This window comes from Dendronephthya gigantea, unplaced genomic scaffold (genome assembly GCF_004324835.1).
Source record: "Dendronephthya gigantea isolate DGI-Jeju-01 unplaced genomic scaffold, DenGig_1.0 000011F, whole genome shotgun sequence".
Taxonomy (NCBI): domain Eukaryota; kingdom Metazoa; phylum Cnidaria; class Anthozoa; order Malacalcyonacea; family Nephtheidae; genus Dendronephthya; species Dendronephthya gigantea.
The window spans coordinates 1622501-1639787 of record NW_021163021.1 but is presented as its reverse complement, the minus strand read 5'-3'; the positions used below and the strand labels follow the sequence as shown (position 1 = coordinate 1639787).

At 37.2% G+C, this 17287-nt stretch overlaps 1 protein-coding gene across 1 annotated transcript; it reads left to right on the top strand.

Annotated features, from left to right (window-relative positions):
* The first annotated feature begins 2027 nt into the window (after nt 1–2027).
* Nucleotides 2028–3296, top strand: LOC114518645. Its single transcript, XM_028538652.1, has 3 exons — nt 2028–2053; nt 2653–2919; nt 3128–3296. Exons 1-3 carry the CDS (start codon nt 2028–2030, stop codon nt 3294–3296), a joined length of 462 nt encoding a protein of 153 aa, XP_028394453.1.
* Nucleotides 3297–17287: the final 13991 nt, after the last annotated feature.

Below are 17287 nucleotides of genomic sequence, written 5' to 3'. Positions count from 1 at the left end.
GTTTCTAGTGACAACGAGCGTGATTATGTCCTCAGTGTACTGAGAGAGAACAATTATCTACGAAACTTTTTAATGATTGTCTAAAATCCCCTGTCGCGACTAAATGCAATTACTCAGAGGGTGATTCCTCAAAAACAGAACATTCATGCTGTATACTCTATACCATGTGGTGATTGCGAGAAAGAATGTCTAGTTGAAACAAAACGCCAGTTTGGCACATGTTTAAAAGAACATAAAAAGGCTGTTTTGAACTTAGACAGTTCAAAATCAGCATTCACAGAACACGTATGTCAAACTAACCATAACATTGTGTGGAATGATTCAAAAGTCATTACCCCTAATGATTGTTATAGACAAAAGGCGTTGTTTGGAAGCCTGGCATATTAATGCGAGTCTTTGTGCCCTAAATAGGGATGATGGAAGCTATTTGCCAAAAGAATATTTACATCTGATTCATAGATGACATCATTTGAGAGTATATAAGGAACTAAGTTTTAACATCAGATCACCCCTGATGAAGACACTAGACCGGAGTGTCAGAACGTTGGGTCGTGACACTTAAAGTGAATTTAGATAAAATGTCTAGTTTTTATGGCGTCATGAATTAAGCTTTCTATGGCTCAAGGATGTGGAAATTGGGAGTCTGGATCTAGGATATAAATTTTATTCCGGGGTATGTTATTGAAGATGCTGGAATAAATAACGATGGCAATATTCATCATGACGATTTGGAGGATTTGTATGCTGGTGCTTATGCTGAAGAACCTTTAGCTGACAAAGCCTAGCTGGAAAACTACAACCGAGAAGAGCAAGAACGGTTACAGATAGAAGAGAATCTCTCGAGAAGACTAAATAGTGTGACAGAAATAAGCGAGTGGTAAGGGATTCTTAGTATTAGTGTATTAATAGCAAATATTTTGCTATTATAAACTTCAGTATATGTATCATACACATGTTCACATACAGTTGTGGTCAAAAGTTTACATACACTGCGTTTTGTTTGATGTATTTTGCAATATGTGGATAAAATGTGTAGCAAAACTGAACTACTGTGTATTCATAATCAAAACAAGCAACAAGTTTATTTACACAACGATTTCAACACAATTTATTCATTATTTTAACAAATTCAAGGACAAGTTTGTGAAGTGACTAGTTCAAAAGTTTACACACAATTGGCATGGTCATGAGTAATACTTAGTTGCGTGGCCTTTTGCCTTCTGTACCGCAATCAAACGTTTCTGATAACCATTCACAAGCTTTTGACAGAATCCTTGTGTGATATTTGACCACTCTTCCTGGCAGAATTCATGAAGGTTTTGGAGATTTGTCGGGTGTCTGGCACGAACTAGTCGTTTCAACTCGGTCCACAAATTTTCAATAGGGTTAAGATCTGGACTTTGGAAAGGCCATTTCAAAACCCTAATCTTCTTTTGGGTGAGCCATTGCGAGACTATTTTAGATGTATGTTTCGGTTCATTGTCATGTTGGAAGGTCCATCTCCGACCAAGATGCAATTTTCTGACTGATGTTTGGAGTTTGTTGTTAAGAATTTTCAAGTAATCTTCTTCATGATTCCATCTACTTTGGTGAGCTCCCCTGTTCCACTAGAAGCAAAGCAGCCCCACAGCGTAATGCTCCAACCGGCCCGCCATGCTTCACAGTCGGTATGGTGTTTTTAGGATTGAATGCTTCTCCAACTTTCCTCCAAATGTACTTCTGGTCATTATGGCCAAAAAGCTCTATTTTCACTTCGTCAGACCACAGCACATTATTCCAGAAATCATCTCCTTTATCCATATTCTCACAAGCATACTTCAGTCGAGCTTGAAGATGCCTTTTTCTCAGTAGAGGTTTCTTTCTTGGACGGCAGCCCCTGAGTCCATGACGATGCAAAACTCTTTTGACTGTAGACAAGGACACCTGCATTCCTGCATCTTGCATTTCGCGACGAACATGCTTTTTTGTTAGTTTTGAATTGCTCCGAATCATCCTAACCAATTTTCACTCAGCAGTAGCAGATAACAATGGTTTTCCTCCCGATCGTGGTAAGGTGTGAATCATCCCAACAGTTTTGTTTTTGCGTACTATTGTGGCAACAGATGGCCTAGGAATCTTTAATCATCTCGATATTTCTCCCAAAGACGATCCCGTTTTGTGGAAGTCGATTATACATTGCCTAAGTTCTAGGCTGTGTTCTTTAGCCTTTCCCATCTTGGTCCAATTGCAAATGAGTTGCAAATGACCATGCTTCATTTGTATTTATAAGCTATGCACTGGGAAATCCCAGTAATTTTCCTATAATATCACACGATAGGCATCTATTGTTTATAGGCTTTATATTAAGGGATTATGTAAAAAGTATTTTTACTTTGCCAGAGTTTTATACAGCATCACCGTCATGATGCACGTGAATTGTATGCAAATTTTTGAACTAGTCATTTTCTGCTCATTCTTCTGTTTTTTGGTGGAAAATTTGGTAAATTTGTTTCTAACGTTTAATATAAACAAATTAAGTATTTGTTTTCATTATTTCCATAAACTGATATATTTTTCTATCGTTCCTTGCAAACAAATAGCTATTATGTCGGTCAATATGCAGTGTATGTAAACTTTTGACCACAACTGTACCTTGTTTTGGGTTATTCTTAGGTACAAGTGTGGTAATTGCGGAATAAACCTTCTTAGCAATAGCTATGAATGCTTTTGTTGTTCTGAGCTTGAAGGTTGCGAGGAAGCATTAAAATGTAAGGAAGTTTTGGAAGAACTTAAAGCCGAAGGGATTCTAGATGTGAAATGCATCATGCAGCACCCAGGGTTTAGTCAGGTCTGCTTACAAAAGTGGAGTTTAAAGTTAGCTGCTGACAGGTACAAGACAAAATCTAGAGCAAGATATTGTCAAGAAGGAACAGAGAATAGGTAGGTTCAATGCTGTCATCCACTGCCTAATGGCAACAGTGATGCAAATTACCACCAAAGTAGCTACATGAAATAATGTGTATTAAAATATACTGTATGCATAACATAGTATGTGGAAAAGGTGAATTTTTGCCACACAACAAGGTTCTCACATTGACATTTTAACAGTTTCTGTACGCATAATTTTATGCTCTTTTCCTGTTTTCAGATTTATTTGCAGTGTATCCTATAGAGAGTTTACAAGGTTGGTGCATGGACTAATTGGCAATAAGCAGATACCCCTACCATCTTGTGCATACATGGCTATAAGAAAAGTGTTTCCAGTTAATGAGAAGGAAAACTATACTGGATATGCAGAAGAATCTGACTCAGAATAAAATAATTGTATTGAAAGTTTGTATGTAAATAACAGACATTGACAGCTCCCTTTTTGTAAAAAGATAATCACATAGAATATTTCTATTTGTATCAAGCCTGGATCAACCGAGATGAAAGTTAGTGAAGGAAACTAACATAGGGTTTATTATGTGGAAAGTGGCTAACACACAAATATTTGAATTCATATACTTAATTCATGTGTTATGAACACTTATTCCCTCTTTTCCATGTCTCAAAAGTCAAAACGTGCCATGACTTGCATCATGTTTTGATCTGGGCTTTAGGGTTTAACTGTGCTTTTGATTAGAATATTAAATTTACATTGCTTCGACATTACATGTTATTTGAAGTGTTCACATGGTTATTGGTTTTTAGGGCAGTCATTTACATTTTTGTGCCCTTTCATTGGCTGTTTGCACATTCTGCAGCGCTTTACAACTTCTTTCTTCGTAGCTGCTTCCTTCTGTTTCTTCTGTGCCAAAACCTGTGATACTGTAAGAATTTACCAGCTTTTAGAAACAGTAATATATCTAAATAGTAAGTAACTGAGAAGTCATATTTTGAACGAATAAACATATGTACCTGGAGTACTGGGTGGGATGTCTTTGATTACAATTTTACTTCTTTCTGACCGTTTTTTTAGAGCCTCTGCCTTTGTTTGCTTTTCAAGCATTGTGTCCATTGGCTTTGGACACATGTCTTTGAGCTTCAGCATAAATCCAAAATGTTTCATAAATCTCCTGGATATATGCTGTAAGATAAAAAGTAAAATTTTATCTTCTGTACTGTACGTAGAACAGCAGTACATTAAGTAAAGTTTATAATATGGTAAGGTAAACTTACAGAAATCTGGTGCAACTTTAACAATCCCAACTGTTGCTTCATATTTATAAATTTAGGGTAAGTGAATTTCAACCTTTCACTCTTGTCACTTTTTCTTGTTTTTATAACTCTGCGGGTTGAAATTAAAATCTTGGAAAAAACTGATTCAAAACACTATGAAACCCTTCTAGGCAACTTGTCTGGTCTAATGGAGAGGCCTGCTTAATTTCTTTTACCAGTCTTGTATTAGTTAATGCAGCAGAGACTTTCTCATGGAGTGTGGAATCTGAAGGATAAGAAATAAAGCAAATAAGTGCCAGAGTATAATCCAATTTTAGGATAGTAATTATAAATATGGTATTTAATACATACCAGATTTAAACCACTTTTTTGCTGGAATGTCATTGCCATGAGCACACTTATTGAAAAGTGGATCATCGTGACCTGTATGTTAGTTGGTAATGTGGCGTAAAAATGACTTAAATTTGGCCCATATCACCATACCATCAAATGTTGTTGTCGCATTCCACTGCAGATGGTTCTCACAGGGTTTAATCCATTCTTCTAAGGCTTCACAGTTTTTCTCTTTTGCAATTTTCGAAAGAACCTTTCGAATTTCTAAATGAAACAGGAAACCGAATTGAAATGTTTTACATAATTTGTTGGGCATAATTTGAGGGAAAAACCATCTTATGAATTTTATTCTGCTGCCAATGACAATAACGAGCAGAAACCAGAGGAGGGATGTGATGTTAGAAAAAAAAAGACCCAAGAAGCTTAAACCAATTGAAGAATATTTTATGGTGTTCTGTAGGCTACGCAGAGCTTTTTCAATACAGCATTTATCACACTTTTTTGGCGTGGCATCGTCCAGTGTAAGCAGAGTTGTTACTGCCTGGATCAACTTTGTAGCAAATGCTACGGTCAGATTTTACGGACATCTTTTTTTCCAGGGTGTACCTTTGGAAAACGAAATAATTGCTAATAACTTAATATTTGAAATTTACAAAATTACCCGCTATATTGAAATTTTTATTTCATTTTGGATTATTAAATTCGGGTTTTTATCAAATTTCTGTCCGAAATTAGTATTATCCCCGAGCCGGTGTGGAGCACCGTGCGAGGGTACTAATTCCGCTTGGATATTTACACCAACGATGTGCAAAGGCGAAATCAAAGTTGTTCGCTGTTATGCAATGGACCTGAATGGCGGAAACATGCGCCTTCCAGTTCAGATAGCAGTCAATCACAATACCCAAATATTTAAAAGCAAAATCTTGTTTTACTAATTTATAATTTATAAAGGCCCGAATGTCATGGCCTATTTTTTTTTTGTGGTGGGTGAAAAATAACAAAACTTGTTTTTTCAATATTGAGGGATAATTTATTAGCAAAGAGCCATTCGTTTACATATTTAAGTTAACCATTTACAGTTGATTCCACTACTGACAAACTCTTGTTAGCATAGAAAATATTTGAATCATCAGCGAAGAGGTGGAATTCAAAACTGGTAGTGCAATTCTGGAAATCATATATAATAGGAAGAGAAGGGGTCCGAGCACCAAACCCTGGGGTACACCACAAGAAATATCTAGCATCTAATATAAATATAAACACTGCCTATAGAAACGAATTGTTTTCTATTTTCTAGATATGATTTAAACCATTTATTTGCAACCCCTCTAATACCGTAGCACTCAAGTTTCTGCAATAGAATAGTGTGATTGACTGTATCAAAAGCTTTGGATAAGTCTAAGAATATTCCACAGGAATATTTACCCTCCTCAATTGCTGCTTGTATTTTATCAGAAATTGATAGAATTGCATGTAGCGTGGAGTGATTTGAATGGAATCCAAACTGTTTCTGATACAGTATATTGTGTTTTTCAATAAAACTGGACAAACGTTTGAACACAAGTTTCTCAAGGAGCTCATTAAACATAGATAAAAGGGAAATAGGCCGATAGTTATTGAGGATGATTTGTGACCCTTTTTTATGTATTGGAATAACCGTTGCAATCTTAAAGCTATCAGGAATAACACCCGTTAGTAAGGAAGAGTTAAAAATAGACTCCAAAGGCTTTGAGATTATTTTTTTAGAAGCTTCAGTGCTTTCACTGGTATGCTAATAGGGCCAGTGGATTTAGAAGAATTTAACTTGTCAATTTCTTCTTCCACTTCTTTTGGTTATGGTAGAAAATGCGGGTGCGGATAGGTGGATGCGGATAGATTCTTGCGGATAATGGTAGAAAATGCGGATAAATTCTTGCGGATAATGATAGAAAATGCGGGTAAATTCGTGCGGATAATGGTAGAAAATGCGGGTAAATTCGTGCGGATAATGGTAGAAAATGCGGGTAAATTCATGCGGATAATGGTAGAAAATGCAGGTAAATTCTTGCGGATAATGGTAGAAAATGCGGGTAAATTATCAAACAATCGAAAAATAAGTAATTTAGCTTGTAGGTACACCAGTGGTGTACCTGTACCTGCATCTTGTGGTGCATCTACAAGCTAAATTACTTTTCGACTGTCACCATAAAAGAATATAAATAAAAGAAAATATAAATAAACATAAAAGAATATTAATCGAAAAATAACTAAAGTTAGAAGAATAACCGCAGATTACAGATTTAATTGATTTCGATCTTGCACGGTGCCGGTGGGCACGAAATATAATCATTTTAATTCCCGGTCCTTTTTGACTTGGCACAAAGTCATCATAATAATCATGTTCCTTCGGGAAAGCGATTTCACTCGAATCTGTCGCTTTCGTCCATGAAGTTCAAAATTGAAAGGTATTTAAAATGCAAGCGGCAAAATGCCTTGAATTCTCGTTGACTTATTTTGCAATCGTGAACGTTTCAAACCCCTATGTCCAGTTTTCGCTTTAGTTTGACCATATGCATAAAAGCATAAGACACACACACACACACACAACAGGTCTAGATCCAACTCTCTTATTCATATTTTACATTTGCTATTTATACTCTCGTTCTATAGGGCATGTTAGCTTCCTTTAATTATCTATAATGCTATTTTCTATTATTAACTGCTATATTTATATATTAATCTCGGAAGCACTTACAATGGTGCATTCAAGGCAACTTGCTTTTTCTTATTCTATTAGTGTTAGTCTATATCTACAGTTAATCCATTATCCAATATCCGTTACAACGCTAAGGTGTTACAAAATGTAACAAAGTCTAAGAACAAAGACATGCCGTAACTTGAGAACCAACAGCTTCAGGCTTCTGTTTATTAAACATCAAACATGGCTTTTAAGCTTCCAACTTTAAAGACAAAAACAAGTCAAAAAAACTATAATTTGCCATCGTTTAAATACGCTCAAGTTGAAACTTTAGAAGTTGTTGGACATGGGGCTTTTGGGACAGTGTTGAAAGCAAAATTTCGCGATGAAATTGTTGTTGTAAAAAAACTTCTCGGTAGCGAGTCCGAAGACGACAAAGAATGCTTTCTCAAAGAGGCAAAATTGATGAACGCCGTGGACCATGAAAACAGTGAAATTTAAAGCATTTTGCCACAATCCACAGGCAATTATGATGGAGTTCGTGTGCTTTGACTTTTCTCCTTTCGAGTTGTCAAAACAGGTAACCAGTCTGACTGCATTTCTAAACTTTATGGACAAAAGTGACGGTTTCGAGTGCTTTAAAGATAATTTGCCCGTGCAAATTGCCCATGACATTTCGGCAGGGTTGGCATACCTACACGAAAAGGGGGTCGCTCATCGTGACTTGAAAGCTAAAAATGTATTGGTTAGTAACTAACACTATTGCCATATGACAAACGAAGAGAGCAGGATGAGAGTGTTTTCAGAGAGGCCAATTATATGCAAGCTTGCTGATTTTGGAGAAAGTAGATCCCAGCAGAAAGTAGATCCCGGCAATAATCCACTCAAAAACGAGAAGACTTGACAGGTATGTAATAAATCATATATACGCGATATTATGGAGTGTAAATTAGTTTAAAATTATTAACGCGCCACTTATACACACTTTAATATAGTTGTTTATAAACACAGCCGTAGGAACTATTAGCAGTTAAACATTAAGCGCACACGAGAGCTTTCAGCCGAGCTAACGCTAGATTGGCATCGCGAGGCAGTGAGGCACAGATTATCCGAGGTCAGCTCAGCGGCTGAGCCTCAGCCCGAAAACCGTGAGAAACTTGCCTCTCGGGGCGAATTCCTCACGAAAACTATCCCGGTAACTTGCTAAGCTAGCAGCCACGTGAGGTCTTTAGCTCAGCTAGTATAACCATAGTATTAGCTCTCATGTACGGCTCGGCTCGTGTGGCGTAACCTACGACGCGGACGTGAAGTAATACCATAGACAATCCAAAAGACAGGGCCTGGAAACGCTAGCTAAAGCACATATATAAGCGCCCTGGATTTACGATTCACGACGCGGCCAGCTCGACGATATGCTTGCATAACAAAGAAATTCTGCACGCGAGACAATAGGTATGCATAATTTTTGGTCCCATCGCAGCGTTGCCATTCTTAAGGTCTGTTCACACAATCCAATTTTTTTTCTCAATTCACCTGTAATGGATGTTCTGTTATCTTCTAATGTATGCGAGCAGCAAATCCACTGAAGCTAATGCAGTACTGCTTTAACAATACCGACTATATTTCATACGGCAGAAGTGAATTGGATCCAACAAAAGTGGATCGTGTGAACAGACCTTTAGGACGCCTTCAAATTAGTTTAAAGAAAGAGCGTAGGCGGATGCATTGACATTAATTTTTTACTTTATCTTCAGGGGAACACCTGTCTACATGGCCCCTGAAATTTTGGTGAAGACATTACGCTTGAAGTCAGCTTGCTTTGAAGATCTAAAGAGAATCAATGTCTGGGCGTTGGGCATGGTTTTGTTCAATCTGTTGAATCCTAATTTAAAGTATCCATTTCAGTTAGACTTAACCCGTGACTCCAATTCGATGGACCAAGTACAAGAGTTATTGATGAATAACAAAAGTCCCACAGATTCGCCAAAATATAAGGTGCAGCAGGAAACAAAATGGCACGAAATAAACATCATAAAGAAGAGGTGCATAGAAGTTATACCTGCAAAACGGCCAGCTGCCTTAGAGATTATGAATGATTTTAAGGCATTGCTGTGCAACGACACGAGTAAAACTGCTGACAGGAAAGAAGTTAGAAATGAAACTCCTAGTGTGATCATGTAAGTATATAGAAGCTCAATTTTTTAGCGTACTATTGATTATGATTATATGGTTAATTCAATATCTATTTCATGAACATATTGAATACAGGCCGGAATTTTTTGAAAACTTCATTAATTGACATTGTCAAATTCTTTCAAGGAGCAAATTAGCAAACGAAACACAACAAGTGTCTGCACCTGTCTGCATCGATTTGACGTGCAACGCCAGCCCAGATAATCCAAGGTAAGAAAAGAAGGTCAAAAACACATTCTTTATATTAGTTTAGGTGGAATATTCCTGGGGCCGGTTGTATCAAGCCCGTTTAGCTTAAACCGTGGATAAGTTTAAAATAGAAAGTGAGTCATTTTATTCAACAAGCAAATTAAATGTTTTCAACCTTAATACAAAGATACTGTTTACAACTACATATTCAGTGCATGATATTCAGGTTGACTCATTCAAGCTAGAGAGATGTAAGAGTGTTATTTAATTTTGACTTAACCACCGTTTAAAGCTAAATGGGCTTGATACAACCAGCTCTGTTTCATTTGTGTTATCCATACAATAAATGTTGCATGGTAATAAGATATTTCAGTGTTGTGTCAAACATTTGTGCCCAGCAAACAAGCAAAGGGGTAGATGTTATCATCCTGCGATATTTACTTATCCTTAGTAGCGTCATTCTATAATCGTTTATTTCTTTTTAGCGGAACGTTTTTCAAATCTTTTACAAATCTAGCCAGAGTTTTTATTATAATTTCATGTGCAGTTTAAAATTATTTCTGTTTATGTGAATCACATATTTAAAACAATTATATGTCTTGACTTTGGGCTTGGTAGCAAATGTGCACAATTTGTTATAATTTCCTATCATTAAACACGAATTCGATTAATGAAAATCCTTGCGGGTACTTGGTGCACCATTTTCAAATTTCGATGGAATTTTCTATATTACATAAATTTAGAATTTTCTTTATGATGCCACATAACTTCATTTACATACATTGTTGCAACATTATATGATAAATACTTTATACTGATTGCTTCAGCGATGTCGAAGTAGAAGTTGTCAAAAGTTCAGGACCAGAAAGCGCCAGGTACATTAATTTATAAACTATACATTAATTGTAAGAGATACAGGACACATTTCTCTTTAATTGACGTTTTACCATTATTTTTATATAGAGAGCTGATTATATATACATATAGTTTCTATATACAAAAGTGGTTGTCTTCCTCACGTTAAATTTTGTTTTGAAAAATGTAGTCTTAAGAACGCTGGAACTTAATATGTGCATTAATTTATCTGTATAACCGTGTCACCGCTGTGGTTATTTAGTACAGTACGTATATATGTATATATACATTCATAATATCTTCCGTTCTACCTAGAAATAATAAGCGACGCCATTCGGATGACTTAATTGGCAATATGTCAGAAAGCAAAAGCACCGAAGACAAGATCGAATATTACAAAGACAACCTTCTTCTACCAATATTCTCTACTAAGAAGAATATACTAACGCCTTATGAAGTTATAAACCTTTTGCACAATATTGGAAAATCTGTGAGCACCCAACAAGTTTGCACACAACAGCCGTTACAAGTTGAGCATCACAGAACATTTATCGTTGATTTGGAGTCCCTGAAATCGCAGAAGGACATAAGGTGCGATGACATTGGAAGTTGGAGAAATAATAGTAGCAACAAGTACAACTTTGTAAGAAATGGCGGTGACTGGGTTCAGGTAGAGAAGAGGGAGGCTAAAAGTGAAATGGTTAGGCTAAAACGTGAGTACTACAAGTTGACGGGTGATGAGTGTGATCTCAGAAAACGATTAGACACAATAATTTGTAAGTATACACTATGGTTTATGATTCGGCGTGCACAATTATGTTTAACATTGTGCATCCATTAGCATCCATTAAGGTCATAATCGTCTGATGCATTTCTGGTTTGTATTTAGTGCCTAACGAAGATGTATATTGTTATTGTATGGTGCAATATTCGTTCAAGAGTGGAGTTGAAAAACCTCTGAACATGCAAAGGCTACATGGCAATGCAAAGTCTGCAAATAAGCCTTATATTCGAACGTGGTCTAGCACTAAAGAGGCTATAGAGAACGCGTCCACAGACTTAGCTCCTCGCGAAGTAATTTCCAAGGTTGTGAGCAACGATTTAGGAAGTCTTGCAAGTTGCACTGGTCTTGGGCAGATACCGAGAAATCGGCAGCAAGTAAAGGACATTGGAAAAGCAAAAAAAGGAAAAACCTGTTTGAAAAACCTGTCTGGGAATGACAGTCAAGACGATCCATGGTACTGTCTTTTAGGGAATTGTAAAAAGCAAGCTAACGACAGAAAAACTGCGTTTCTTAGAGATGTTTGAGTAGCTCCGGAACCATTATGTGTCATGGCAACAGATCGGCAGCTTAAAGACCTAGAGCGTTTTTGTTGCAACCCAACCGAATTTCGACCGTTCACTGTTGACCCGACATTCAATATCGGTAGATTTAACGTTACCCCAATAACGTATGAACACCTGCTGCTAGAGAACAAGCAAGATGGGAATCACCCTTCACTAATCGGTCCCGTACTTCTCCATGAGAAAAAGACTACGGAAACGTATTCGACATTCGGTGGAGTCTTAAGAACGCTCGAACCTAATCTACGAGATGTAATGGCTTTTGGTACTGATGATGAAAAGGCTCTCATCGATGGTTTCAAGAACAATTTTGATCGATCAATACATCTTCTTTGTGAACTCCATCTGAAGAAGAATATTGAAGCAAAGTTGAAAGATCTTGGAATTGTGGGAGAAATAAAATCCAGCATTACGGCGGACATTTTTGGAAAGACAACGGGAAGTATTCGAGAAAGCGGCTTGAATGATGCGGAGAACGAAGAAAAGTTTAAAAACATGCTGCTTAACCTTATTGCAAAATGGTCCTCACTTCACAAAAACGGCAAAGTGTTTCACGAATGGTTCCAAACACGAAAGAGTCAAGAGTTCCTTGTGTCTGTGATCGCACCAGTTCGCCAAAGAGCAGGACTAGGCTGTCCACCCGTGTGATTTACGACTAACAGATCGGAGCGGACTAACAGGCTAATCCAAGAGTTCATCAACAGTGAGTCGCAAGGAAAAACGAAAGTCGATGAGTTCTTCTTTTGCGTTTCGCTGGCCAAGCTCATCAAGACCCAAAGGCAAGAAGTGGAATTGGCGTTAGTCGGATGTGGTGAATACAAATTGAGGGAAGAGTTCAAGCATTTAGAGGTTTCTGCCGAAAAGTGGGGGAAAATGGTAGATGCGCAACAGACGAAAATTATAGAGAAAGTTCACACAGCCACGCTGGAAGATGCCTCTCTATCGTCTGCAGGCAACATCAGCCACTTCTTGAGAACATGCGAAGAACCAGTGATGCAAGAACTGCTTTGTGGTGGAATCGACTGGATACCACGTGAAATGTTGGCAACCATGGTCAACAAAGCAATGTCTTTGATGAAAAAACCGGAGGCGATAACTTGTCAGTCAAGCAACACCATCATTGTAGAGTCTTCATCTAATCCATGAATGCCACACATTGTTAATGTATTTCCTAATGGCAAAATAGAGTGCGCGAATTGTCCGGGATTCACAGCCTCGTCTATTTGCAAACACACAATCGCTGCAAGTATACAACTCCATAGAATGGACCAATTCATCCGTTGGCTGGCCAAAACCCATAGATGTAAAGGTGGTGTAAACTTCTCGACGGCTATCACATATGGAATGCCTGCAGGACGTGGTAAGAAAGGTAACTGTCCTCCAAGAAAAAGAGGGAAAAAAGTGGGTTGTACGACTACAACCGTTTCTCGCGTATCCGACGCTGCTCCAGGCCAACAACAGTCCAGTGATATCTTCGGTAATACCTCTTTTCAAAGCGGTCAATTCTTAACCCCGCAACCCTCTGCCATAGTGAGCCAGCAACAACCTATGCCAATGCAGCTGGTTACTCAGCATATGCCAACCGGTACGAGTTCTCTCTCCCTAACATTTGAATCTCAACCTTCTGCTCCTCTACAAACTTTTTTTCCATCGTCACCTTACCAACAGCAACCCTTCCAGATTCAGCGTCAAAACGTTCCATTTCCAAATCCAAACCTTGGACAGTTTTTGATCTATCTTTTATATTTTTGTCCTGCGAAAACATCGATGTGTTTTGGGTGTGGAAATCCTTTGAGACAAAGCGACAGTTTCCCCCAAGTAACTCAAGACTTGGTACTTGTATCGAAGATGTTAAGGAAGTGGAGTTATCAAGGGAGAGCGCAAAGTAAAATCTGCAACGTTTGCTTCCATTGTGATGTTACATGTGTACGACGGAAGAAACCAGACTTTGAGGCACGCCTCTGCGTTATTACTCCTCAAATCGATGCCCATCTTCAACAGGTGCACAGGGATATTTTAAAAAGAATGCTTGGAGCATAATTACTTGGTTTGTACATGTAGCCTATTTTAGTTGTCCTCATGTGTGACGCTACCAGTTTACCCGAGTCAAGTGAAGTACTTAACACGTGCATGATTATAGTAGGGATGCTTGGTGTCAATAAATTATTAGAGAGTTAAGATACCTCAGTTCCAGGGTGTACGGGTACCTTTATTTTGTTTTCCATCAGTGTTTCTCAATTTTTTCGAAAATTAACTCAACAATTCTGTTACAGTAGACTTCAACCTCTTGAAGTAAGCATGATTTGTATCTTGAAACGTGCAAACAACAAGAAATTCCAATGAACAAATTATGGCTACCCGTACCCGTATACTGAAACCAGGGTATCATAACCTCTCTATTGTTTTGAAACTGATACGTTTCGGGCACGCGTTTTGTACAGCCGGATCGATTTTGTTATTGTTTGAACACGAGTCAATTTCACGAACGCTCACTTGCCGGTCTTATAGATGAGACTGGAGACTTTTAATTCTACATAATATTATAAACTATAGAGGTATGTTAATCGTTGTGTTATACTCGTAACTTTAAACAATATTTGCAGTTATGTAATTCATTTAATTGCCTTCGAAGAATGGATTGATAAGTTAGTACGACAGATAATTTCGGGTACGCTTCATAAAAATGTCTTTAAAATAGCTGATTCAGTTACTAAATTAGTAAATAAAGGTTAAGAGTTCACAGTTTCTTGTCAAAACATGCCTCTTGTGCGAAATATCTGTAAAATAACAGTTGAATTTCGATTGTTTGATGATAAAATAATTTACCCGCATTTTCTACCATAATTCGCACGAATTTACCCGCATTTTCAACCATTATCCGCAACAACTTACCCGCATTTTCTACCATTATCCGCAAGAATTTACCCGCATTTTCTACCATTATCCGCAAGAATTTATCCGCATCCGCCTATCCGCACCCGCATTTTCTACCATGCAATATTTATTCTCTTTACTTATTTTATTTAGTATTTGATTTAGGTTTTCCATAAATGCTTCAAGATCTCTCTGGGGATGCCTGTGGATAGCTCCACAAATTAAGTTGTGGTTCAAGTCACTCTGTATTTCAGTCCACAATGTTTCATACTCAGTTGTGGAACGTATTGAGTACGATAGTTTATTATTAATAAAGAAGCCTACGCCACCTGCATTAGATAGTGTTGGTTGTGAAATAAAACTATAACCAGGCAATGTACAATAGCATACTTGCTCCTTATCAACTTTCAGTTTAGTCTCGGTTAAACGAATCACAGAAAAGAAATGATCTAGCTCATTTAACATTTGTGTAAAATTGTCAAAATTAGCAGACATACTCCTAATATTAGAATGAAGAGCTGAGAAATGTTTTTCCAAGGTACAACTTTGGATTTGCTGATTGTTGACAAAATCATTTGTAGTATAGTATTGAACCGATTGTAATAAACGAAAAGAACATCGAAGTTGTCCCTGCTGTAAAACTTTTAGGTTTAACGATATCAAACGACCTAAAATGGAACACCCATATTGCGGAGATTTGCAAGAAAGTGGCATCACGTTTGTATTTCCTTAGACAGCTTAAACAAGCTAAACTACCAACCAAAGATCTCATTCTATTCTATACCACCTGCGTTTGCCCTATAACAGAGTGTGCGTGTGAAGTTTTCCACTGCTCCTTACCACAATATCCAGGCGGTGTGCGTACTGCGACCGCAAAGCATGATGGTTGAAAATCAAAATTGTTCATTTGCATGCAGACCTTGGTCGAGTATTAAGGTCAAGCGCTTTGCATAACCGCACGTTATTACAATTGAAATGTGATATGTTCGAATTCAATGCAATAAATGGGAATAAAAAATTTACTTCCTTTGTTGAGAGATATGTCTAAGAAGAAACATCTCAAAGATTTTCATGGTGAAACAGCTGCTATTGACGCATCTTGTTGGTTGCACAAAGCGCTTTCAGTGAGCTATAGTCACTACGGCGATGATAGCAGGTAAATAAATAAAACTTTCTTTCTGCTTTTATAATATCACACTGCAGTTTTGGTTATACTGGGTTATATGAAATTCTAAATGGTTACAGTGTACACTTTGCTTTGAGATAATTTACAAATAGTTTATCTTCTTGTGGCGAAAAACAATATTTTACTCATTTGCTGCGCTCATTCATAAATAAATATTGATTTTCAAAACTTGAATATAAAATTCATATATTCACACCACCTCTGTGATAAAATACGATACTTTACCTTATTGCCTTGACATTGTTACAAGTCAGTTAACAGCAGAGTTTAGTTATGCACTGGCAATTGGAAATGTTGATCCAGCAAGTCCAGGTGTCATAAATGGAATCTTTCCAGCAGCATTGCAGGTACTGTAAGCTTAAGCTTGTTGCTGTTGCTTCTAGCAACATGCAAATTATTTAAGTTTATTTTGTCAACATTTGATGTAATAATGTTAACTGTCATTCATGTCAAATATTCATCAAATTGACTGTTTTATATTTGATGCATGACATATGACGAGGAAGTCATAACTTCCTCTGTGCTCGATTGTCACACCCTACAGTGGAACACCAAAATTACATTTTTTTGTTTTGACAAATTACTACAGGTACTCCATAACGTCTCATGTAACCTCTACCTGTGCCAGTTATGTTCAAAGAGGACAATGTTTTGTAAAGTTTTAAAATCGTTGTATATGACTTAGCTGTATGTTTGTGTATATGTAATTGTTACAGCCAAGGTCATTTAAACATTGTTTTTTTTTGAATTTATTATAGATAGAGAACACAGGTCTACATGTCAAGATAACAAGATGTGATAAAAAAATTTTCAGTTGGAAAATACCTTGCTTTCCTGTTATGTCAGTTTCATTGAGAAAAGTTAAATTTGAATATGTTAATCAGGAAGGGGTGTCGTACGATGGACTTGTGTCTGCAGATAAAATGGTTGACACTGGTGTTTGCATTTGTACATCATCATGTGAAATAACGATCAATGGGAAAGCATTCAAAGTGTTATGGGCATTTGAAGGAACTGTCCCATCAGATCTGGAAAGTGAACAAGACGCCAGAGAGCAAAATCATGAGATATTCAAAGAAACACCTCATACTCTGCCATTCAAGGTCATGGGGACATGCTATTCAACTGAAAGACAAGATGCTTTAGAGAAAGCATATGAAAGGCTTTATGATTTTAACAGACCAGTATTTGTTCAACTGTGCCCTGAACCAGAAAATGATGACCCAAACGCTGTAGCTGTTCAAGTAAACTATGATGAAGACGAACCATATTATACTGTTGGTTATATTGCCAGAGAATTGACAAAATATTTGCACCCTGTTATAGAACAACTTGAAGTGTCAATCCACAACATTAGATTTTGTACAACCACCTTTCAATTAATTGGTTTTCACATTGCTATTAACATAACAAAACCTTGTTTATGGGATGAACATGTGGTGGCAGCTAGCAAAAAAGTTAAGTAATGTGCATATACCTGTAATTAGGGATGTTAG